This window comes from Coturnix japonica, chromosome 9 (genome assembly GCF_054131305.1).
Source record: "Coturnix japonica strain WE chromosome 9, WE-NBRP24, whole genome shotgun sequence".
Taxonomy (NCBI): domain Eukaryota; kingdom Metazoa; phylum Chordata; class Aves; order Galliformes; family Phasianidae; genus Coturnix; species Coturnix japonica.
In genome coordinates this window covers 2,641,454-2,668,485 of record NC_140671.1, presented here as the reverse complement: position 1 = coordinate 2,668,485, position 27,032 = coordinate 2,641,454, and the positions used below count along the sequence as shown (strand labels likewise).

At 39.0% G+C, this 27,032-nt stretch overlaps 1 protein-coding gene across 3 annotated transcripts in view; it reads left to right on the top strand.

The window, feature by feature from the left end:
- The window catches only part of ADGRD1 (adhesion G protein-coupled receptor D1), a 112,980-nt gene extending 87,000 nt beyond the window's left edge, over window positions 1-25,980 (top strand). For 2 of the 3 annotated variants that reach the window (XM_015878385.3, XM_015878382.3), the window contains 5 exons: window positions 330-421; window positions 18,882-19,008; window positions 20,045-20,086; window positions 21,870-21,962; window positions 22,627-25,980. In XM_015878385.3, the coding sequence (XP_015733871.2) occupies window positions 330-421; window positions 18,882-19,008; window positions 20,045-20,086; window positions 21,870-21,962; window positions 22,627-22,722 (450 nt within the window). In that variant the 3' untranslated portion in view covers window positions 22,723-25,980. Of the gene's footprint in view, window positions 1-329; window positions 422-1,442; window positions 1,587-18,881; window positions 19,009-20,044; window positions 20,087-21,869; window positions 21,963-22,626 lie in introns of those variants that run through there. The other variant, XM_085509428.1, reaches the window with a different exon arrangement.
- The last annotated feature ends 1,052 nt before the right edge of the window (window positions 25,981-27,032 follow it).

The following is a 27,032-nucleotide window of genomic DNA, read 5'->3' as shown; positions in this document are numbered from 1 at the left end:
GAGTATTTAATTGTAGAGTAAGGATCCTGAACACTTTAGTTGCGAATAGTGTGTCAATCTGTCCTCATCTGAAAGAAGCAAGCTGTTTCTGAATGTAGAAAAAAAACACAAGCTGCCTTTAAGTACCCAGTTAGGGGAGAGGGAAATCCATTAACAAATGTCAAACTATACCAGTCCAAAACAGGAAACCTCTCTCTTATGCTAAATAAAAGCATCAGGTAAAGCTTCTATTTTGTGTTGCATTTGCACAGTGAATTCTGAGGGCACTCTGTACCTCTGACACAGTCAGTTCTTCATTTCCTGATCAAGTTTTGTTTCTTCTTCTTCAGGTCAATATTGGTATTCTCATTGCTGTTACAAGAGTTATCTCAAGAATCAGTGCAGATAACTATAAAGTCCACGGAGATGCCAATGCCTTCAAGTAAGTCTCCCATATTCAAATTCTGCTATAACAAGCTAGTAATCACACATGTCACAGCCCCAGGACATGTATGATGGTCTTCTAGAACGCTGATACCATTCCATTTTAATAACAAGCAAATAATGATAACGATAGCACATTATTTGCTTGAATGCAGCCAGTTAACCTATATTTTATGAAAGCCAAATGCAGCATGGGATGAAGCCTTTAGTTTGGCATGAGTTAAGGTGTTTTCCTGCTTACTACAGTCTCCTGCATTTGCTGATCCATTATTTTCCTTTTTTATTAATGGAGACTTTCCTCTTACAGCTATTTTTAAAGATAAATCTCACACAGTACGATTAATCTGTCCTTGGGTATTGCAACTATTCCATTCTTTCAAAGGATAAACTTGTTTCGAGCCCCAGTTTAGCAAAATATTGAGGCACATGCTTATTTTTAACACTCTCTTGATACTGCAAAGCACAGAGACTTATACTGGATTTAAATGTGTTCTTAAACTCAACTATGTCTTTATATCAAGGTGCTTTGAGCCCCCAGGGATTGTGACTTCTCTGAGTGTATCATCTCTTAAATACTGTGCTATTGAGGCTAGAGGGGAAATTTAAGGTAGATACATTGCTGCATCTGAATATGAAAGGACAAATTCTGATTTCTAAAGTCTGTAGGATTATACGTGGTTAAGTAACAAGACAACTTAATACACTGAATTTAAAGTAAAATGCGAAATATTACACTTTCTGCTTTACCTTCTGAAGACTTTAGTCCAAATACAAAATGCACCGTATATATATCAAGGAGTTTATAGCTTGGGTAGAGGAAAAATGTGTTGATGGTTTGTGCTTAATGTTTCTGAGTCACAGACTATTGTGTGATAAGGTGCGGCGCCACCAATCTGAATTGGTGTCATAAGGAATCATTTTTATGCTTGAGTTACTTACGTAACTTTAAAAATGCCGTTAAGATTACAATATTGGAAATAGATACCTACTAGAATACTTATTGTATGCTTTCCCAACAGGAGAAGAAAAACAGTAAATAAGCCTACACAAAAATCTATACGATAATTACATTGTAGTGAAATGAAAGGACTGGGAATTAAAATAACCGTTTCAGATTTGGATGAGTCCCTGTGACCGTCAGAAATACAAAGGAAATTCAGAACTTTGGGAAGCAAATAACTGTGTATTGTCAATGACAATCTGTATCCATTGTTAGAATTATGAAAACACGAGAACATCCATAAACAAGAGCTACACAGGTAGCTTTATGCAGTAAGGTGTTTCCTTACTTGTGCCACAATGAGGAGCCAATTCAATACACACATTACCCTGAACACTACTCTCTCTCTCTCTCCCTAAATATACATATATATTTACCTAAAGCCATGTATGGATACATATGTAAAACTGTTTAAGGATAGTTGTTCCAGAAATAAGATGAAATGCATTTACATGCCCTTAGTTTAAATATTAACAGCTATAGACTGCGAATGGTAGAGCTCTGTACTGAAAATGTGAAGTGTCCATGAACCTCGTTAAGAGATGCTCCTTGTGCCAGGTATTTCTGAAGCACAGTTTTAGGATTTGACCCAATAACTACTGAGAAGCTGTATGTGACAACAGTCATGAATAAGGTTTTCTTCATAAAAACAGATCGATTGAATAAGATAGATCGAAAAGTAAACAGAACATACAGAATAGCTCTTATTCTGTAGATATCATTACATAAATAGGTCCTCAGAAACTTGAAAGGAGAACAGCATAAATTGCTATACAAATCAGATCTTAGAGATTCTTAACAACCTGATTCGACGTAGCAGTGAGGCAGGCTGAATTAGAATTTCCTGTACAGAGGATGCCATGGAAAAAGTAACCAGTGTACCTGCTGGAACGAAAGAAAGAAAAAGAAGGGCTTTGTAGCACTAGATCTATTTTCTTGTCATCAGTAATCCTTATACAGGTGAGAACAGTTTGTGTCTGGTGTGAGTTAATTCTGCCCCCAGTACTGTTTTCCAAAAAGGAAGAGAACAAAAGAAGAGTGGGCTCTGTTCTGACAGCTGGTTGGGAAATGGTTTTTGTGCTGAAATGAAAATGCCTGCAACCACTGAAGAATCCCAGATGTTGATTAGAGATTGTTAACAAATGAGAGGGGATAAGCGCAGCAAAAGGAACCAGTGACAGCACAGAGAAATGAGACAAATGCAATAACCCTGCAGTTCCTGTCAAGTTGCTGTCAGCAAGAACCATGAGGTGGTTTTTGAATCAACAAGTGCAATTGGCTTAGGGAGAAATCACTGAAGATCACAAACTGCATCGTGCACCACAAGCCTTAAACAAAGGGCCTGTCAGGCACTCATCTGGTTAGGGCTATTCAGTTGACATTAGCTATGGGGGAAAATGGAATATGTTAGAAAGAATTTATCAAGCTTTTCTTGGAAACATCTAAATTAACATGGCACAACATGACTGTGGTGAGACAGGAATGTACTTTGTCACAATGTCTTAGTTCTTTGCTGTAGCGAAGTGTTTCATAGGGAGAAAGGGGGTTTTTAGGGCTGTAGTCACTGTTTCGTAAAGCAAAAGAAGCAAAAGACAAAATAAAGAAAATGAGAACTGCTCAATCCAATAAACTTGCAAGTGAAAGAGATACTTCAGCACATTCTTTTCAAGCTGGAGTGAAATTTAAGTGGAAAGCGAAATAAGAAACACTAAGTTTCTGTCTGCAACAATTTAGATGATACAGTGGAGGCTCTGAAGGTTACAAGTGGTAACGAACCAAAGGCATTGCAAAACTGGCTAAAGAGCAACTGAAGTGCTGTGATGGGAGTGTAAGAGAGGTGTTGGCTGCCTCTCCTTGGTAACTCAGGCCAATATTTACTACTGCTGTAAGCACCTAACAGACCTCACCCTTGCAGCAGCTGCCGAGTTCAAACAAAAAGCAGTTGCCGGCATTCAGGTTTGAAAACCCCAGCCTGCACGTTTATGGATCTGGCCCATCATCAGGCTTGTATCTTGCCAACCTTTCTGGCCAAAGGAAGAGTTTTATCACATTGAAGAGCTCTGGCTTCCATTTCTGCTGGCAACCCGAGTGGGAGAGCACCTCAAATCAGAAACCTCTACTCACCTGCCCTCCCTATCACTGGAGAAATGCGTGTTTCTGCCCTGCAGTCCATCTCGTCTACTTGACACACCTGCCTTAAAGGTTCTGCTTTCTCTCCAGTGAATCTGAGAGAAACCCAAGTTGCCTGGCCCCAACACAGATACCCCACAAGCACCATCAAGTCCAGTGTCATAACTCACACCTCGAGGTCATCAGGCTGTGACTAAACAGAGACTACCTTAGTAAACTGTCAGAACAAAGATGAAGTTATGAGCCATGATATCAATTAGAGAAGATATTTATTGTAAGATTAGTGTTAGTGCTGGAGCGTATTTAGTTTCCCTAAAGATTAAGTTACTTGGCAACGCGATTGGATATTATGAACAAGGACTTGTTTCTCTTGGCAACAGACAGCAATAAACTGATGTGATTATTTAGAGTAATTGTTCCTGATTTTCTGTGTGGCAACAGGTCCTCTTAAATGCTGACTCAAATATGACCACAGAATTTGCATCAGGATGAGCCAGGGCTCAGCTCTGAAGGCAGAGCCTTCATAAACTTCATGTTAAAAAGCCAAAGCAAACGAGGAAAGCGTTAACAAAATTCTTTTATATCATAAAATTAATTAATTCATGATCTTCCCAATTCACATTCCGCTCAGAATAAAGAGCTGTACATTATGGGCTGATTGACCTTTTCAGGTTCTGATGTTGTCTGTAGTCTGATGTAGGTCTGTAGTCATAATGAAGATATCAGACAACATTTTGCTGATCATTTTCCCCTGTTTTTGGAGATACAGGCAGATGTGGACGTGTTTCTTTGTTGTTATTTTTTAAAAGAAAATAATAATACATCCAGCCTAAATTGAAGAAGCATAAAGGAGTAAAGTCTGTGATACATAATTTAAAACAAACAAGCAAGCCTCACAATAACTTAAGGAAAAATTAACGCAATTCATTAAACAATATACGATCACATAACAGACTCCCGTGGAAGTCTGGTAGTAGATATTTGGATGTTGTATAATTAGTGCGTGTGTGTGAATGGTCACTTATTTATCACCTGAAACTAATACTGCAAAAGCAGATTGCTGGTAAGAGGTGAGCAAGGAATTACTAAGAGCTCCTATTTCTTACTTGAATTCACTGCAGAACATGGTTTCTGTACTGTTTTCTGAGGCATACAGAACACAGTCTTGTATAAGCTTTTTCCTTTAGATGAGATGGATTGTTTTTGAGCTCTTTGCCAGGTGAGCTATTGACTCTCAGTAAAATAACGCTGTGTGGTAACTAATTTAGATGTTGCATTATGAGAATGTTTTGCAGCCAGGGAACAGATTTCCCACCAAAAGGCTAATTTGAATGTTTTACTATAAAGAATACTGAATCAAACACGTTGAAAAATGTAAATGCATATTCACATTTGTTTGTATTATCCATTCTTCTTGACTGGACTTTCATTTCAGGAAACAATTCATTCTATGTTTGTGTTTAAGCACACAAGCAGTCTCTCTCTGAGCTAAATGCAATTAAATCAGATTAGTTTAATGGAATTGCTCACGTGCTTGAAGAAGCAAATGATTACTTTTTTGAGTTATGGACCATTTGAACACTTTTTTTTTTTTTTTTTTCCGTATTCCTGCTGTGTAAAATCTTAATTCCTCTCTCAGTGCATCCATTTCCTCTGGCTAGGAATAAAATAGGTGTTTTTCTTATTCCTGCTCTACCCCTCCAAAGCCCCAGTGCTGTGTTTACTTGGGAATTTACTTCTCTGTTACAGTGAGAAAAGATGCCTAATGTGACAGTGCTTTAAAGATGTGCACATTTGTAATAAAATGTAATAAACTCCAAGAGGAGAACTCTTCCCCGATTAAGCCTGTCACAGGTATGATGACTGATTATTGGGTTACCTGTCTCCTGGATTACAGGGGTTGCAATGCAATTTTCATAGACCTTAGATCTGCAGTAAGTTTGTGTCAGCTCATTCTGCATTTTCAAAGGTAGCATAAGCCACCTTGGGTGTACCCGAAAACAGGGTATGTAAGTTTCCTGCAAGTCTGTTCCTTCCTTTGGTTATCTGGGGGGGGAAAAAGCTGCACAGAAAAATTTTCCCTTTGACAGATCCAAATACACGAGGGCTGTCTGCCAGCAACTCATGATGCTGCAGACATCTGTAGAGTTTAAGCATGTAATTGACCGTTCCAAAGCACTTTGCAAAGCCATCTATTATATTCCGCAGCACACTGAATGCGCTGTGGCAAATGGCTCACCCGTTTAATCAATGATCCATTCCATGCCACAACTCCACATCAGCATTTTACACTGTTCATAGAAATACTGCCTGCCTTTCAGCCCAGTCACCTTTTGTCTCAGGTAACACTCTTCCAAGTCAGAGCTGCTAACTTTAGTGCTTTTAATGTAAGGCTTTATTCTGTGAGGAACTGTGTGTTAGTTGCATTTTCCTCTTGCAACCCAGTGCCTGTTTCATGCCATTTGCAGTGCAAGGATTTCTCTTTCTAAGGATTATTTCCAGCTGTTCATTTTTGGAGAATGCACTTGTCAATCATGACACATAACCTGAAGCTCTCATGAGAGCTCTCCTAACAAGAAGATACCGGAACTTCTCTACATAACTAAATTCTACCCTTTTGCAATACCATTAGAGAATTTCTTTTTCTCCCCTCTCCCTTCAAGGATGAGAAAAAAGTCATAATCTTGTCAAACTCTTCTAAAAGTCCACGGGGATTCCGGACCCATAGCACTAGAAAATCTTTCCTATGCCTTGCTGACACACAGTAGCTCTAACCCTGAGAGACACGGTGCTCTGCTTCTCTCTGTTCTGTCAAAAGAGAAATGAGCTTTTCCTGTTTGCTGAGGGAGAGCCATCATTTAGAAAGAACAGTTTGGCAAGTTGGATCTGCCCTCAGCAATCCTTTCTTAACAATTTATAACTGTAAGAAATCACGTTCATTGTACGTGGCTTCAAATAGGATGAGCGATGTGCCTTACGGAAATTCTTGGAAGGAGGAGAGTGACTGGCAATAAAGGAAATAATTAAAAGGGATGTACTAAGCAATGACAATTAGTGAGCCGACGTGCTACTGCCAATGATAATGTCTTCAACAAAATTAAATTTTTGGCTCATTGAATATGACAAATATGAATGCAGTTTGGGTATCTTATTAGACTCAGCGTTTTAGACTAAAAATACATGGGTTTAAGTGCTGGCAATAAGAGTATTAATGAGGAAGTGCTAATCTTCTAGTAACCATAGTGGCAGTAATGGTAGTGCTTCCTTTAGTACAGAAGTTGAGAATTGAAGCACTGAAGAAAGGCTTCAGGCCATATGATAGCTCAGGCTCATCTTAGGCACGTTTCAGGAGGGGTGGTAAAAGCTTGCAAGTATGTAAAACATTTCTGTAGGAAAGAGGCACTTCTTCAAGGGCACAAAAAAAGGGAGAAATAGGAAGAATCTTCAACTGATGAAAAAATCAAGTATTTCAGACTTCCAGTAGTGGAAGGAGAGTATCAAAGCAAGGGAGCTGATCACCTGAAGGGCTGCTGAGTTTGTCTTTTGAACAGCTTCCAGAAGTGGTTGCACAAATGTCTGTCACAGCTAATCCTGATGCCAGGAGTGACAAATGACCCTGCCTCGTGGCTGAACTGGACAAGATGACACTGTGAGTCCTTTCACAGCTTATTTTTTCTTGCTTGCCTTTTTCTGAGCCAAGATCATCCTTTATGGAAGCTGGTTTTCTTCTGTCTTTTCTCCTTAAATAGGATTTACTGCTCAAGAGTGAGCAGGGCTCACATGTTGATTATGGGCTCCAAAGGAACTCTGAACTCCATGTGCTAATTTCTTCTTTATTAGGAAGGGAAGTAAAGACACAGCATTAACAGTGATAAACAATCAGAAGAACTACTGACAGCTTTGCTAAAATTCACACTGCTCGTGTCCCTCATGTCTGAGCCCTGGAGACAGCAATAGGTTTTTCTTTCTGAGATTGGAATTTTCTAAGTGCCCAACACTAACTGTTTCATGCAAATATAACACCAATATCTATAAATCTGCTCCAGGAGCCTACTTGAAAAACTGCTCATTTTTGAGTGAAGTTTTGTCGTTTTCTTTCCCAGAGTGGCTCCATTTACAAACATTCAGTTTGTGGGGCACTGCCTTGCATGCCAGGGTCTGCTGGGGACTGACTGTGTGACCTTAGTGACAAATCACTCACTGTCTGCTGCCTCTCAGTCTCCCTTTCCTTCCCTCTCCTCTTTCTATCTGTTTTCCAGCTTTGTAAGTCACGTCTCTGAAGAGACATCATGAGCCTAAGATGACTCTGGTGGGGTTTAACTATTCTTTGTACCACTATAGATTTCAGCCCCGGTGCTTATTAGACTTAAAACAGCAGAAAATGTCAACTTCTGACAATCTGCAGTGAAGAAGTGCTTCGGAGAGCGCATTCTTCTGTTTTAAAAATGCCCTAATTTCTCTTAGATTTCAATCTTTTAATACCTGATTTTAAGCCATAAAAATCCCAGTAGGAGGAGGATGGTGAATTACTCATAGCTTTATGCCTGGTACCAGAGTAACAATTAAATGCTGGTCATTCATCATGAAATGGTACGACTCACTGTGAACAGCAATAACTGCAAGAGCTTGCTTGAGCTGCTGCTGCTTTTATGTCCTTGGCCTAATTTATAATCCTAGAATTCTTTGTCAGCTTTATGCAGAATAATAAGACAAATATTATAGTTAGACCATTGCATAAAGTAAACGCTTATTTAAACACGCACCTTTTGCAGAGCTCTGAACAGCCATGTAAATCACTACCCAGTGTGACACAGCTCTCAGCTAAGTGTGATTTACGTATTTTCCCGACAATGCTTTCGCAAAATAAAGAAAATAAATGAAAAATATGGGTAATGGCAACCAAGAAAATGTCCTATTTTAGAATCCAAAGTCCTTCCAAACTTTTAGATACTGTCTTCATTTACATAATAATGTGCCATTACCTACAGAGATGTTATAGGCATTTTGGAAAGAAGGTTAGCAGGAAAGCACGTAGATTGTTCTGGCTTTCCCATTTGCAGGTAGGACCTTAGAGAAGGTGGGAATCGAACCCATCAGTAAAATGTTTTTATTTCAACAAGCTGGAAAATATTTTGGAGGAATTTTTATGACCTCTTGCTGGGCTTTTTGTAAGTAATACAGCGTCAGCTATGACATTAACTTTGATAAACACAATAAAAACCATATGTTGCCTCATTTCTTTAAAACCAGCTTAATAAGAAATTGAGTTCTTCACATTACGGCACTGCACAGCTCAATGCTTTTCTGCAGTTCGTGTTATCCTCTGAAGCAACAGTCACTAGCAAGCAGTTTAGAAACCATGCAGCAAGGCAGTGTGATTGTAGTTGTAATCTGGCAATTCTTTTTTCCCCCTTTACGTACATTTGAGGCAGGCAATCAAGCAAGTATATGGCTATTTATTTGGCAGTGCTGCAGTTAAGGCTCGTATGAACCATTACAGAAAATTACTTTTCGTTCTCAGTTTATACGCCTGACCTTGATAGCTTTGCTGTTCGCTGGTACCGTTACCATGGAAATAGAAGAATGATCTTTCTGTTGATATCACTGCATAATTAAGGGTCACTGAGACCACTCAGGTCAGGAGATCATTTTCAGAGTTCAGTTCTTCAGGGGCATGAATGCTGTTATTCCACAGAAGTTTTGTGTATTGGTTGATGTGACTGTTACTATGTCATCCTAAATTAAGCCCCACTGACTTCAAACTAAGAGCTAGAAATATTTACTCAATCCAAAGATTTCCAATAAACTCTTTGTCCATGAAGCTGCTCTTTCTGGGCATTCCCAGGTACAGAAAACTACCAAGCCATGGGGCCTGTTGCCACTTGTCAGCTGAAAAGTGGTAACTGGCTGTGTAATTGCTTCTCATTATTTTGAATGCAGTGTAAAACACTATCTGTTAAAAGCCTCCAGTGACAGAAATTGGAGTCTCTTCAGGGTGTAGCTGCTTCAGAAATGTTTTTCTATTGGATTCTCCTGAAAAGCTTGACATTTCTACAAGGACAGTTTAAGAAAGGACAAACTGTCTTCCTCTAGTGGATGCGGGCAACAGTGTCTTTCTCTCCTATGTTGTTCCTGGTTTGATATTGGGGGAGACAACAAAATGAAAAATATGGCAATGGGATCCATCACTGTTTGCAGCTTTACAAATCTTCTTCTTAAAAAGAACAGTTTTGTAAACTCTGTCTTTCATTAACAGTATCATCAATTGAATCAAGCTGGTTCCGTGCTAACTTCTTCTCCTTTAGACAACTCTTAAACTGTTGAGGAAAAAAAAGGCTCCATCTGCATTATGTCCATGGTTTGGCAAGCCAGATAAGATGCCGTGCTGCCCTACTGTTCCATCTCTTTTTCTTTTATTTTGCACAGAAATTTTCTGCCTATATCTTTTTGCTCTCTGAGCAGATCTACATTCTTGATACCCCCTTTCTTTTTCTCTGCATGTACCTTCAGAACAAGCTGTGCCCTTTCACATCAGTATTCAAGTCATATGAATTCTACCATCAAATCTCCATTATATGAGGAAAGGCGAACACTATGAGGTTCTTTTCATAACTTCCATGGTTTGACAATCCCTCTTTATTAGCTCTTGGTCTGTCATCTTGTTTTATCATTGAGAAAACAAATATTTGTGCCGCGTGACATAAGAAACATAAAAAAGATTCAGATGGCTGTAAATAGCACAGTAAGACTAATTTCAGTATATTGTTTCAAGATGACTTGTGGAGATTTAGCCAATTAAAAACAGTGAGCACTAGGCTAATGTAATCCCTCGTGCTGAGAAGATCCCTAGGGATAGGCTATGCAGAAAGCTGTCCTGAGATGGAAGAAGTCCTGCGCTGGGAGCTTTGAAAATGGCTAAGACAATGGAGACTGTAGTGGAAGAAATAATTAGGTGCAAATGTTGGAGAAAAGAAGTGGATGACACATAGCCTGGTCCATCTGGCACCCACAGGCAGGATCCAGCCCATTGGGACGTTTCCATTGCCTTGCCCTTGGAAGAGACAGGTAACGAGTTTTCTGGGAATAAGCTGTTGTAACAAATTCCTTCTCCTGGGCTGAGTCCAAAGTTAAGCTAGTCACTAGGTCCATATTAGAAGGGGAGAGTTTGGAGGAACATCTGTTTCCACATATGCAGAGCCTCAGCAGCAGCCAAGGTTAAGATTATCCTATTAATATATTGCTCCTACAACTCATTTTATGGTTGTATTTTGTCAATTAATTATTTGATATCTTTTGCTCATCTGTTCTACCAACAGAAATAATTTCATGACCTTTTTCAGCCCAGGATTAGCTTGTTGCTAGCAGTATGTGGATAGAAACAATTCCTCCTGCATAAGTTTTACTTTCTGTCTGGGAGGGAAAATGCTGCTCTTTTCTTGAGTGCTTGCTCTGTACATTGGAACTCTAAAAGTAAGAGGTCTGTTCTACTTCTGGAGACAAACCTACCTTTAATGATGACATGACCCAACACATTACAACATTACAGTTTGCTTTCTTTTTAGAACAACAAATTAATCCATCCATACTCCCCTGTCACTGTGCTTCTGTGATGCTATTAAGGAACTCCTGAAGTGAAATCATGTAAGATTGTCTTGGTTTTCTGTTTCTTTCTGCTTCCCTCGAAATAATTCCAGACTCAGCTTTTAAGGAAGAACAAAACACTCTAAGAACTATGGAAAAGAACAGTTTGTGTTTGAGACATTAACAAATCTATGCTATGGTGAGGGTCAAGGCTTGCTCTTTTCCTTTTTCTGTTAAATTGCTTTCATCTTCCACAGTGGTTTCTGAGAATTTGATTATTCTGTCTCCTGGCCATGGCCATCAATACAACACACTGGGAAATTTTTCTCCTGTCACAAAGCACTGAAGTCTCCCAAAAGCTTTTCTTCAGCAGACGTACTTTTACTATTAATAAAACATATTAACATATGGCTGCAATAAACAGACCCTTACTCTGCTTAGTTTTAGGAAAAAAAAAAAAAAAAAAGATAATTGATGGCCAGTATAAATGATTGTATTCAATAGGACTGTGTAGTTGCCAGTGTGTGATGGTACTCTGTGCATCAACTAACCAGGATTTTTTATGCTGCTTGCTGTATTAGAGGTTACTATGGGATAAAGGGGACTCTTCCTGAGATTCAGGGGATGCTTTAGTACAAACAGAGCAGGAAGGGCAGCACACGTGGACACAAATACAGAGTCTTGATTAAAGCAGCACGGCTGTTAACTAGCTAAAGCTCCCAATCACCTTTAAAAGAAAACACTGACTTCAGTAGGAACAGAAGAGCTTTTGGCTGTCTCTTGGGAATGAACACACATACCACAGGGTATCCTGCGCTGCAAAGCCTCACAGTGCAGGTAGTATTTTCATCACCTCTTCCAAAACAAATTATAAATGCTCCTCAACTGGATGTGGCTTTGAGAATACCTTGTTATAGTTTTTATTGATGACTCAATGGCAAAATTCAGTGGAAAATTAGATTTAATATTGGATTTGGGGACCAAAAAACAGGGAATGCTGTCTCAGCAGCCATGCAATGAGGGAGTTACTGTAAGAAATGTTCAAGTGTATTCTAGATAAATTGGAAAACTCCCTCTGCAAATGCTGTTCTCCTGGGGACATCTTCACCCTGAAAATCCAGCTTGCATGGATATTAAATTTTAATTCCCTATATTATTTTAATGGCTTGAATTGAAGAGAAGGACATGTTTAAGTTAAGTGCTTGTTACTTTCTTTGGCAAGTGTTATTTTTCTTTTGTAATTTTAGAATCAGGACGTAATCCTAGGATTTCATCTGTGAGAGGACTTAGCAAGGCATGGATTCCTAAATCCCTAGTTTAGTGCTGAAGCCAAAAGTCAATGCTGCCAGCCCTTGGGACTGCCTTCTCAGCACTGAAGTTCCTGAGGCACTTCCATTTCTGGCCATGCCTGTAGCTTTGTTGGGTTTCAAGAGGCTTTGAAAGGAGACTTGAATTTCAGTTCCTGCTCCACTGAATATTTAATATCAAATAGGAAATATTAATAAAGCAAAGATTAGGTAGGACTTCTCTCTCGAGTGGGTGCCTCACAACTAATCTCTCTGACCCAGTGAATATTTAATTATTCAGTATAAGCAGAACAGGTTCAATAGGAGAGAATGAGCAGCAAGCAGGGAGTCAAAGTGATCTGGTTAAAAAAAGGGAACTGCAGTGTCATAGTCAGAAGAGTGATCTAAGCCCAGACCCACTATATTGTGAGCCAATGCTGCATCTACTGGCCTAGCCAGTGAATGGGGCACATCCCATGAAACACAAGAGCTTACCTCTCTTGATCTGTTTGAAGGAGAGGGCTCAGGTATGAAACGACAAAGATCATTTTCCCTAACAAGCCAGTACCTCCAGTGAGAAGAGCAAAATGAGTGTCTGAAAAGACTGCAGAACAGAGCATAGGAGAGAACCAGGGCTCCATCCACAAAAACTGCTGCTGAGCAAGCAGTGGGAACAAGGCTGCCGTAAATCTTGCGGTTTATCCAGGGCTATCGGCAGATGACTGAAAAGGCAGCACTTCTCGTATTTACCAGATGTATGGGATGCTGAGGTAGTTTTACCTTTTGGGAAGACTTACAAGAAGCTCCACTGCTTTGGTAGCAGCTGCCTTCTGGTGAGGGTCAGTGGTGCAATGTCTGCATGTTGTACTTGGAGTGTAACAGGAAAGGAGAAACTCACTCCCCATCTCACTCACAAGACAGCTGCTGTTACAGCTTAGATCTCTTCTACAGTGCTTTTCACTAGCTGCATCTTCTCGGGATAGCTGTAGCAAATGGGAAACTGAGGCTGAATTCAACCTTTTTCAGCATTAGTCTGAAATGTTAGTTATAGGCTCTTGGAGTCATTTATTTTTTACATAAAGGATAGTGCTGACAGTGGCTAGCAAAGAGTTTAAGAACAAGAGGGAAATTTCAGTTAAAAGGCCTATTTGTCAGGGTAACAATTTTGATGAATTGTTGTGAAGGTTTTTTTTTTTGCTTTTATAGACAGTGTTTCCTCCAGTATTATATAATGTTGTTTATGGGTCTGAATTTAATTCTTACTTCAGCTGGCATCGTCACTGAAAGTGGATATCAAAGTCTTAAAAGGATTAGTTCTTCATATACAGCCAATAAAACTGATTTGTGAATTAAGGGTCCCCTTCACAGAAGTAATAAAATTTTCCTTCTGCAAGCAGTGAAATTTCTTTCTTGTAGCTGTCAGTGTAGTCGTTCTGCACTGGTATAAGATATCGACAGTGTGCTCAGGGCAATAGCAGAAAAGGGCAGAGATTAAATAAGGGGAAGGGAGCAATCTCAATTGAGGAGAGCTGTTCCAATTGCAAATACAATAAAACTATGAGGTCCACCTCCGCTCTTGGAAAAACATTCACAGAAACTTTACTAACAGTGCAATGACTTGATGTGACATTGGCAAATAAAATATGCCTCAGAGGTGCCGAAACCAACATACCAGCACTTCCATACAGCTACAGTAATTATCCAACTCAGAAGACTTCCTTTTCATCTAATAATTGATTAATGCACAGGTCAGGATTGCAGATGGGATGGTAGGATGGGTGCTGTGCTGTACCAGTTTGGTGATGCTTTTGTTTTGCAATAAACAGCCACGAAAACTGTAAGGAAATCAAGTCACACCAGAATAGCTCATGCTGAGTCCAGCTGCAGATGCTGTTAGTACAGGGTCAGAGTGAGAAACCACACTAGAAGCAGCACGAATTGATAGGTAGGATATCTCAAGGACTATTCCACGTACACCGAATATAAAAATTTAATCAGACTTAAGTTTTTTTTGTTTCACAGAAATTTTCTATGTTATGAAGTAATAACAGGCACATACCTAAAAACACTGGCTGAAGGAAATAACAATAGGATAAAAGACATCTTTTGTGTTAATTTTGCTTTGTTCTGAATTGATTAATCCCTGTGCTGATCACTCAATGTACTCAGATGCAGAGACACAAAAAACTCACAAGACTTTATACTATTAGACTGCAGAAGAGTAACAATATCCAAACTTTAAAAAGTAGGTGCAAAAAGACAAGCTGCTGTGTTGCTTTTAATTTCAAAAGCCAAGGCATGAGAAGGGCACACAGGAGAGATTTACAGAAAAGGCCGTTCTGTTTCCCAACACATTCAGAGCACAAGGACAAAGAAAGATTTTAGCAAGGTTTATGGAGCCCTCTCTCAACCAGACCCCAGTATCTGCACATTAACACCTGCCTCTGCCCCACTGTCTTGGTTCTTCATGTCACCAATTTCACAGATGACATAAAACTCAAATGATGAATGACGAGAGTGAGTTTGGTTTTAAGTGTTGCCCAGTTGAAGCCGTGTAGTATTCCTTCTCCAAACACAACATGTATGAGATTGTGCTCTACATGTTAGTGTGCTAGAGCTAATCTGCTGAAATATTCATGCAGCAGAGAAAAATGGGAATAAAAAAAAATAAAATAAAGTACTTGCAGTGTGATGGAATTAATGTTCCTGCTGGAACATTAACTTTGGTATTTCATAGGGGTTTTTTAGTCATTTTTAACCTTGCAGCCTTAGTTGCATTCTGACACAGCATTTTACACTTTTTTTTTTTTTTTTTTTTGAAGCTCAATGACAAAATGAAACAATGATGGGGAGGGGAGGGGTAAGGGGAAGAAATGAAAGGTTAGAAGAACACAGCTGACTGCTCTGCTTGGTGAATAGAGCTCACAAATGCCTTGAATTAACAATGCTTACACAGAAATTCAGAGCAGGTAAACAATTAACAAATAAGAAAAGGCTTAGTAAGATCTTGATGTTCAGGCAGAAGTAACTCCTAGGTGGTCTTAAATGAATTTTCCCCTCTGCTGCATTTCTAAATGGTAGTCATGAAATGTATACATATGCAAGAAAAATCTCATATATCTGTATTTTGTATTTTTCTGCTGAACTCTGTGCTTAAAAGTGAGTGGAGTTTAATCTTCCTATCTATCTATCTATCTATCTATCTATCTATCTATCTATCTATCTATCTATCAATCTATCTATCTATCTAATATTCAAGGCATTCGTGATGTTAAAAGTTCTTGAACCGAACTCTTCTATCCCCCTGATTACAATGAATGAAACTGTTAATACTAAAACTCAAGAAGAGATAATGAAAACTTATTTCTAGTAATAAAGAAGCTCAGGAAAATTATATTCCAAATTGCGAGTTTTATAAAAATGGAGCGTCTGAAAAAGGGAAAAAAGGTGTTTTGTAATGAAGAGAGTTTTACAAATGTGGCTGTGCTGGGCATACTGATCACCTGCTGCATTGGGTTACAAGGGACTTGTAAACCATCATGGAGTCTGAATGTAGCTACCCCATCCTCTGTGTGCTCATTCATTCTCCCCTTTCTGTCTGCTCTGAGTTCTGTGAAGATGCATTTTCCTGAGGCTGTGTAGGATCACACAGATATTTCTGCAGAGCATTTATTGCAGGAGGTGATCTGTGGCAGCTCCCTGGTAGAGCATGTGCCTTCTATTGCAGCTGAGGTGATGAATTTAAATCTTAACAGAGAAAAAGAAAGCATCCTTGATTCATGAAAACACTCTTCTATCACTTAGTTGCTTTAAAATGGTGTCTTTTAAAATGCATATTGTAATTAAATAAGAGAACTCAGGCTTTCTTGTATTCTTTCACTATTCTGGCTGAACAAACCCATTGCAGAATGAAATTAAATTGTGCAGAAGCAGTCATGGCCAAGGACACTAAGATACTTATCAATACAGGGAAATAATAGATACCTGATTCTTCTCTGCCCCAGATTTCCCTATAAAATTGAAGCCTATGCAGTATTTCAACACAGATTTTTAATGAAGGATATAATGAAGTGAGTGCTCAGGTCACTGAAATGAACAAGATGTCTTGGATCTAAGTATTTAATTAAAAGATTTCTTCATTGAATTGAAACAATCTCATTTGTCTTATGTTTGTTGCAAGCGATTGCTTGTTATGCAGCTCTGTGCACAGCTATCCCAAACCTCTACTTCAGTTTGTATGAGGGGCTAAATGGCTCATATACAACATTAATCTCCCTGAAACAACTTCCTACACTGTGTGTTTCCAGATAAATAAAAATCTGCTAATTTCTGAGAAATTGAGCTTATGTGAGCTTGGACAGGCTTTTAGATTCTCCTCTCCTGTGCTCCCTTTACTGCTCTCTTGCCTTCTTTATCTTTAATTGTACCATAGACTAAATTCATGAAATACTTTAAACACATATTTAAGTTTAAGAATGTGCTTAAATCCTATGGGCTACAACAGCTAAGTACATGCTTATAAGCACTGTGTTAAATATTGCATCTATCTGCCTTGCAAGCAGGGACAGTTTCCTTCCCCACGCTTTCTATTTTGTGCCACCAACACTGTACTCAGCTGCTGCAGAGGAAGAGTCTTTTGATAGCTGTCACTGAAATGTAATGCCTGGGTGTGCAAAGGTTCTTTGCACATCTGCTCATCCTTGACAGGCAGAATATCACCAGGCTGTCTATTTAGTAGTGTCTTGACAGCAAACATGTCTTGCCTTGTGGGATCTCTGAGGAGCTTCGAGAGCTTACAGAGTGGACAAACATCACAAATGCTTTTGGGTTGCTCAGTGCTGTGAAGCAGGTGTATGGCATTTACTGGGAAAAAGTGAGAGACAATTTAATAACAACTCCATTGTGAGTCACTTGGCCCTGCTCTATCTCACACCTGCCTTTACTGGCTCAATTGATGCAAACAGTAACTAAGGTGTTTATTGTCTTAATCTAAAAACAGATGGATTAAACTAAGAACAGAAGGACTGCCATCTTGCTTTAAGCTGGATGGACCACTGGTCCAACCACAGATTCCTACTATAAAAGTCAAGCAAAGCGATTCTTCTCTGAATACACACTCCCATTTTTCTGCATATAAAAGATTAGAGACTAATCTTCCTACACCCGAACAATCCTAAATCATCTAACAATCCACAACGAACCGTCTTCTATGAATTTATTGGATGTATTGGACACCTGTAACATCCTCTAGCAAGGACTTACAAAGCGTAACCCTCTTGTCTTCTCGTTTTTCTGTGAATACACTAGAAACATTCTGTATGGACATCACTACAGCACTACTGCACTCAGTATTACAGGGTGTATGCAGACAAAAAAAGTACAATACTTGAGTGCCATCTGTTAGCACCAATCAGAGATGATGCTCCGATGCCTTCACAAGAAGACAATTGTGTAGGATAAGCACTAATTTAGTGAACTCAATTCATGAGTTGAGCCTGACTTTCTTGGACGTTGGTGTGTAGTATTCTGGGGTAGAGAGAAAGAGATTTGCAATATTCATATGAAAACAGAAAATGAATGCAAGAACCAAATTATACAGAATTTGATCCTCAGAATTCAGCTGCTGCAAAAAGCTTTCTGTGATTATACAGCTCTCTGGAATACTACAGTTTCTTCAGTTTCTTTTGATCTTCCACTATAACAAACATCCTAAGCACAGCTCATTAAGGCAAAACCAAAAACCCCTCTTGTTTCCTCAGTGCTCTTCTATTTTCAGCTGTCATATCATCTTTTACTGAAAATTGGCCAAATGATCCAAGCTAAGCAGAGTGAACTTGTATCAGGAGACACCTCCAAGAAACACAAGTTATTTCAGTATTTGGCATACATTTCTCTGAATCAACTCTGACAAAGCAAAGAGGAAGCAGAATAATTCTGTGGTGTTACAGGATTTGCATTTGGCAGAGGTAGATAATGTTTCATTCCACTTGCGGTGATTAAAAATCCCAAGTCACTTTCCAGAAGAGCAATACCAAATTGTCTTGCTAGTAAGAGAATGTACATTGGATATACTACATAATGGTTTTACTCTTTTCCGTGTGATACTGCCCTTGTTCTCAGTTTTGGCCCTTTGCAATTGACCCTTAAGCTTATTGTTCCTCACTGAAGAGATGATTATATATCACTGTAAACTGAAGGTACAACTACAGTAGCTACAGCAGAATTTCTCCATCCCTTCCTTGGCACCCTTAGTGCCCTACTCTCTCAATCTGTATTCAAGCTTCTGTTATCCCCATTTCTATAGATGAGCAACAAGTAACTAAGAGACCAGCCCACTGAAGGAATTTTTACATTATTACAGACACGCCGCCTTTCAACCAAGAAATAACTGATAAATTCCCTGGCGTTTCCCTGAAGTTTAACTATCTCATCACATTTCGTTTCATTATTTTCTCTTTCAGACTAACAGCTAAAGCTGTAGCAGTTCTCTTACCAATCCTGGGAAGCTCATGGATCTTTGGGATTCTGGCCGTCAATGCCCACACATTAATATTTCAGTATATGTTTGCCGTCTTCAATTCACTGCAAGTAAGTATCTGGTTGGAAAGGTTGTGGCTACTGATCTGCTGTTGAGATGCAATAAATGGATCATTAACAATATTTTCACATGCTTTCATTTATTGGATTTTTTATATTCCTTCCTGTGTCTTTTAAGTGCTGCTGACCACACAGTGCTGCCAACTGTTTAATCTCTGTATAAAGAGAACTTTCATCCCATTTCTTAGTGTTTCCAGTATCAAGAGCTAAATAAATTAGACAGTGAGATAGAGCAACAGATTACCCTTCTAGCACTAGGTATCATAGGCAGGATTCTTAAAGGTAAAGGCAAGATTCTTGTTTTAAATTTACTAGAACAAAACTTCTGTGTCAGTTTGAGGCTTCGTTACCAAGAATAACTGAAAACAAACAGAAGTTGCTGGGAGCAGCATACAGAGGAAAAGGAATCTGTTCTGCACGCTGCACAAAGCAGGACGTGACTTCTTGAGACACAGATCTGGAAAAAGAGTTCTGTTTGGGAAAGAATGCAAGCATCTGCCTAGCATTAAACACAGTTTCCAGTAGAGGTATAAATCTATAGGTGAGTTCTTTCCTAAATGATGATTACGAAGTGAGAGAAAATGTTAACTTTAATAAACCCTTTGCTACATCAGGAACAAATACTGCTATGGTCACAGAAAGGCGGTCACAGAGCTCTTGATGGGCTGATCAGAAAAGGTTAAATTTTCACCAAAAAGAAAATAAACTCTATTGAAGTTCTTTGGGGAAATTCTCTGCAGCATTTCCCTCAGCCTCTACATTTTCAGGCACAATCAAAATATTCTCATGTAACTCATGACAAGAATTCTGGCTGCAGAACCCCAAAGTTTCAGAGGCAGAGTTTGACATGAAAAGGTCTAGGCAAGCTACATAGGAACCTAATGTGGCATGTTTCTCCAGTTTAATGGTGGGCAAAATTTATCCCACTTTTCAGTGTTTATAGTTACACAGTGCTGTGAGAGATTACAATTACAGTATGTCATTCTTCACAGCCATTCTTTACCCTTGACCCTTTTCTCTGTTTCAGGGGTTTTTCATGTTCCTGTTTCACTGTCTTCTGAATTCAGAGGTACGTTACAAAATGGCCTTAGCAAATTTGGTATGACTGCTGTTACTGATTTGCAGCATTTTGACGCATGTTTGACATGTATGTTATTTAACAAAGAAGAGTTTTCAAAAAGGGATAAGTGAAGGCATCTTAAGATTAAATAAATGACACATTCCCAGGGGCTGGAGGGGCTGAGCAGGGCACAGGCTGTGCTCTGAGGGAAGTTGTCTCAGTGGCAGCAGGACTCAGTCTGGCAGTCCCTGCTTGGGGGCCTCTGGCTTTGTTTCATCTGCAGTTCCATAGAGGGAAACAAGCATTAATCTCAGCAAAACATACTTTAGGAGACTGCTCATGCAGTTCTTAATGGGAAACCAAACAGTGTAGAACATATTCCAGGTATTTTTCTTGGCTAGGAGCTGAGGTTTTCACAATGGACCAAGAGGCATCTTTTCACACAAAGGCTGTCTCGAAGCAGCTGGGATAAAGCCAAAGCAGAGCTGATGTCGCAGAGACATCCCTGCTTGGCCCACAGCTCACAGCATCCTCTTTTCCAACAGCACACAGCAGAAAATCCTCAGCAACATGTATTACTGATAATGAAAATTTCTTACAAAAACCATTTCTCACATGGCCACAGTGGGCACTGCCTAGGGAATACTTGCACAGATCTGATTCTTCCACAGCTATTCCATCAGGATGCTATGGAATAGCTCTGCCCTATAGCTCGTTCAGTTTCTATGCATCAAAAGCACTCCAGCTCTTCCAAGGAGATGTTTCACTAATCAATTATGGCTTATTAATATTTACCAACATATCCAGTCTTAGAGCACTGATGTGATTTTTTCTACAGTCAGTTCACAGAGTCAAGAGTGACTGTGAAATTCTTTATCTTCATTGCAATCAAATGAAGTTAAGCAGGCAGGCTAAAGGCAAGGAAGTAAAATACATCCTCATCCTGTTTTACCCCACACTTAGAAAGCCTTTTTCCTTCTGTCAAGTATCACTTCTTATATCAAATACAAATATTTGAATCTTGGGCATTTTTCCAGAAAGCCAATGAGAAATGAAGGTCAGTAACACTTCAGGATTTGAATACTCTAAAAACAGTTAATGTACAGCAAATGTGAACTGGCACTCTTGGAGAGCAGGTGCTATTGGCTTTGCTGTATGCTGTGCATCCCTAAAATACTTCAGCTAAACTGTGAGAATGCTTTCCTTCTTACCACAGAAGAAAAACTCAGACACTGTAAAGCAAAAATCTACAGATATTTCCAAGCAGCTGCGTAAAACACTGAGCTCCGTTCCCTGTGCTCAATGACAACAAATGCACAAGCAGCAAAGAGAAAGGCAGGCTGGCAGCTGGCTTATGTCTTCAAGGTGTCTGTTTACCATCAGGGCTGCAAGATCACCAGGGAGAGCCTGTCCAAAGGTGCTCCTTCCTACAAGGACTGCAAATACAAAGAATGTATGCTTACATATTTTTCCATTCATACAAGATGAAGAGTAATAGTTTGGACATCTGGGAGGCTGGGATAACCCAGATAGCATGAAAATACTGCCAGAGAAATGAGACATAATGAGGTTATAAAATGTTCTGTATTTAATCTGTGAGTACTTGAAAAATAAAATAAGTGTAAATAAAAGCGTAGGAGCAGACTGTTGTTTTTAGTACATAATGTAGTTGTTAGCAACGTTAATGTGAGGGAAGGTTAATGAGGATGTAATCATAAGCGGCACCTGAGAAAATACACACAACTTTGTTCAAAATAAATCTTCTGTCTGACACCACTTTTTCCTCCCACAGGTCAGAGCTGCTTTTAAGCACAAAACGAAGGTGTGGTCCCTCACCAGTAGCTCGACTCGCAACATCAATGTAAAACCCTTCAATTCCGACATCGTGAGTATTTGTCCTTTCTTTTCCCTACTGTACTTGAAAGGGTTCTACATCACATTCTGTTGAAAGAATGGGACACAAAAAGGTGTGTGGATACCTAACAGTGCACAGTGAACAGAGGTGGAATCAGCAAGTATTATATTGCAGCTACGGTACATATTTTGAAAGCAAAGGACAGAAATCTACTTCCTGGTAAACTACCACATGAAAGTAAGCAGGCATTACCAACTCCAGAGTGTGGTTCAACGAGACCATTTCCATCACTTGTAATGAACTTCACATTCTGCATTCAAGTGGCATTTTGACAATGTATCTGCCTTATGACTATGCCTTTTTGATAGGATACTTTTACTTCTAAGTCTGAGAAACAAACTCTTAAATAAATCAATGCCTGTGTATGCTTTTCCAGCTTTGCTTAGATTGCCTCGAGGCAAAATATATTAGTCTTTATAAAGAGCCAGACTTTCTGAAGTGATAGGTATTATTAAGCAATCACTGCCAATCAGCGTAGATTCTGGCAATAACTGTTAAAAATCCTTTATGGAATATGCTTTCAAGATTCTGTGACAACGGTGTAATGTAAATAGATCCTTTCAAGCTTTTATTTCATCAGACAAGAGTGGTTTAGCACAATAAATAAATCTACTTTCACTGTTATTTTTTTTAGATGAGTGGGAACAGGCCAGGCACAACCCCCACAAAGCTGAACACCTGGGATAAAAGCACCAATTCAGCCAACCGCATTGATTTATCAGCAGTCTGACAGCAGTGCCAGATCCTCAGTGAAAACCAAGCCATACATTCAGGACCTCTGACACAATGTCCACCAGTATTTTCTCACTGTTAATACCAGTAGAAAACTGCTTTTTTAATCACCGACTAGTAGATTGGAAATTGCCATATTGTTTTCTTGACTAAATAGCCCTATTCCGTTTGTCTTCAAAACTGTACCACTTTCTACCACTTGCCTGTTAGCCTTATTGGTGTAAGTAAATAGCACAAATATACACTGGATGGCTTTGTCAGCGCTGATGAAAGCACCAGGTATGCAAAAAGTTTTATTGCCATCTGAATCTCTCCAGATCCCAGAACAGAGGAAAGTCAGCGTACCTTGGGAAAGATGGATTTTTATGCTCTAAAATGAAATGTTTCCCATTGTGACATTGTAATGAGGCTATTCCAGTCTTGCTGTACACACTTTGTTTACACTTAATGCCTTACCAAATCCAGTTATTGAAGTGAAACATTCAAAATCCACAGTGTGGTGATTAATTTAAATGCTACAAAGGAACCGAGACTTGAGGGAGAAGCAAATCCAGGCTACTCAGCTCCCAGATATGTGTGTAGAATTAGCAAAGCTGAGCAGCACATATGTCTCTATACAAATAAACAGCACATGTTACATGTAATACTTCTATACATGAAGCTATTAGTATTTTAGATATTGCTGTTTACAACATATCTATAGAAGGCAGAAATGGCTACGGTTGTCCTATAGCAGTCCACACCATCAGCAATACAGAGTATTTGTATTGCTTTGTCTGAAGCTTTGGATGCAATCAACAACTGTCCATCAACTGCGTTTTGCAAATGCATTAATTGTAGCTTTTGGAAACCAAAGCCTGGCGCTGTGACTTATGCTTCTCCTTTTACTTGTCAGACTGGGACTCTGAACTGCAACCACAAAAACGTTGCACAATGGTATACTGTGAAGACAGCCAGACTACAAATAAGTCTGTGTATTGTTACCTACAGGCAACTTTTAAATAGGTCTCCTCTGAGTGTTCTGTGGTTTTAAACTCTGCTCAACACCTAATAACTTCTGCTTTAGTACTGCTATGAAGAATCTTTAAGGGGAAAAAATAGTGCACTTTTCTTTTAGTCTAGTGTTCTGTATATTCACCAAAGTGACCTCTGGAGTACAAGGGGTGCAATCCGGGCTGTGCCAATGATGCAACCTTCCAGCTGGGGTAAAGCAGGCTATAAGCCCCAGAGATGGTCAGAGTCCCTGAATACGCATAATAGTGGTCGAGGATTTACTCAGCAGCCCGAGTCCCCAAAAACAGTCTTTGGTGATGCTGAGACTCCAACACAGAGTGGCTGTGTGCCATATCTCCTTGTCCTGAGTGTCTCTGCAAGACACCTGGCTACCAAACCTCCACAAAAGGAGGACATCTGGTCCCAGTGAATCTAGCAAGATGCCTGCCTGTGATTTCAAAGAGAAAAGATATTTGCACTGTTATTTGCAGGGTAGAAATTGTTTATTGCACAGTAAAGCTGTGAAAAAAAAAAAAATAAAAATAATAAATTGACTGAACTTTAGGAACAAGAAGCATTCATCAGTTAGGACTGAATTTAGTGAAAAGTTTCATCCAAAAGCAAAGGAGTTGAAGTTTTAGAAAGCATTGATACATTTCATTTGTTATTGATCCAAAACAAGTTTTCTCCATGTTTCCTGCCTGCACTAAGAAAAAAATGAATTATTTCAGTTTGGTTCATGCTTTTCCATCCCCTCTGCTTCCTCTCTATCCTTACCAAGGTTTGGTATGGTCACCAAACTGAAAGCCCACAGTTCACCCATGTCTGTCTGTGGCTACAAATCAAAACAGTCTACAGAAATTATCTTGGTTTCTCCAGACCTACTCTGAATTTCTGCAGCTAGAACAGAGCAGAATGTGACACGTATGTACATAAAATTATAGGCTTCTAATCTTGCATTGCCAGTTGGTAAATAAACTCAAGTTTTTGACAGCTAGAGAGGGTCAGTAAAAGCTAAACGTCTAAATGGCTGTGTCCTTCTTTCAGCATTTGTGTATAGCTTCTTCTTAGTTTTTTATAAGTTGGACTGTCTTTCAGCTGTACAAATATACCTACTCTTCTTGGTCTGAGAATGTTATGGTTTTTTTGTTCGTTCATTTGGTTTGCCCCAAAAGATACAGTAGAACGAGCCCTCAGAATGTATGGAGAAGACTGTAACTGTACTGTGATAGCAGAGTTCAAAGTGTCTATTTTGTGTGCAGACATCGTATTTAAGCATATTTTTTGATACTGGAGCATGTGTATAGTTTGTTTTTTTGTCTGTTTGTTTTAACACTGTGATCATGGGTAACAATTTAAACCCTCCTTCATAACTTCCATTCATTGTAGTGGAACAAAGATTTTTTTTTTTAAATCTTATTTTTGAAGACTTACTTATTCCTTCTACACAGTTTTCACTGAATGCATTTCCTCCTTTCTGGCTGGCTGTATATTGGCCGCCCATATCGCTGCCCAAGATCCAACAGAAAACAACACATGACATACAAATGACAGTACCAAGTGACAGTGATACAAGGAGCTCAATCTGGTTTCCATCCAGGTATATACCAGATTTTAAAATTGTTTATAGAAAAGAAGAACATGCAAATGTTCTTTGTTTTGTACTACAAAATGTGCTATAAATGTGTAAGATTTTAAGGGAGCATTATTATATCTACTGAGATCCACCGAGGATAACCTGTGCATTAACGTTTGAACATGACTTGTGATGAAGCAGTATACATCTTGTTTATGTCACATGAGGTTAGGAGGTAGAACATGGTATTTATGTTAGTTTGGGGCTGGGGTTTCTTATGTTTTTGATAGACTGATGAGAAAAAAAAAACACAAACATTTTCCATAGCCATTTAAATCTGTTCTTTTTGTTTGATTCAATGTATTTGTTGTTAGTGAATGCAGCAAATGTACTGAATAAGAAATGTACAAATGAATCTTTAAACAGTCTCTTTCTGTCCTCAGTCTTTGAAGCCTGGAAATCCTGCAGTTTATTTATGGCATGTATACTGTGGCTTTTGCAATATTTTTTTTCAGGACAGCATCATTTTGTCAATGGTATGAAATCTTAATTGAATGAGATGTGAGTTTTAAAATGTGTAATGTAATAGGAATGACTTTGCCAGTAAGTAGGAAAATAATTTAGTTTTGTTGTGTTGTTTTTTCTTTTTTTTTTCTCAGATAAATAAGAAATCTTAATTTCCTAAAATAATTTTGTATATGTTCAAATTATTCTTTTGACATGGATTATAAACAACAGTATAAAATTATGGTTCCTATGACTGCTAATGTTATGCTCAAGCAAGCAGATCTCAACTCGTGAGATCTCCCCTACTATGTGAATCAAGTGGGCTACCATTGCATAGATAATGTGCAGACAATATTTCTGCATTACAGTTTACACCTATGGGATGTACCAAGCACAGGCGTACCCTCCCCTTTAAGGAAGATTTCTGAAGCATCTGATGCTTATTATTTCTTCTGTTCCAGTTATTCCAGCAATCTGGTCGGCATCAAAGCCTAGTTGAAAAAATGACATTTGTGGACAAGAAAACAGAGGCAACAGAGTATCAAATTCTGTCTCAAAGGAAAAACTTCTCATTCTATCAGATCTCTGAATATAACAGAGATACACAGAGCGTGAATGCACACACTTTATATATGTGTGTCTGTATGTGCGTATACGGTTGTATGTATTCACATACATGCAAAAGATGAGACTTCCTGAAGTCTCCTCCCACCATCACACCAGCATCTTCTTTTCTGTGATTATTTTCTGTGACTGGGTGCACAATTTGCTGTACAGCAGAGGGGGCACACGCCACAGTTAACTTCCCATGACATTTTGCATTCTGCAGCCAAGTAGCTGTGGCAACTGTCAGTTCCCCACGTTTTGGATATCTGGGAGCACAGGCACAGTTAGAAAGGATACAATTTCAGAAAAAAACGTGTTGTTTTTTTTCACTGTTCTGCTCGTACCCCACTGCATGACCTTCAGCAAGTAGCTTGTCCTGACTATGTGTTTATTCCATCAGGGAAATGAAAATAATTATACTGTCCTCTTCGTTAAGTGCTTTGTAACTCACAGTTGACAAGCAGAGCACTTACAACGCTGGTCACATCAAAAGTAACACCTCCTATTTATTCCCATGGAAATGACAACATATTCTGAGAACACAATAACACTATTTGATAGAGCAAATACTCAGCTACTATTTTTAACACAGTCACCACCATTGGTTGTGTATTTTCACCAGCAAT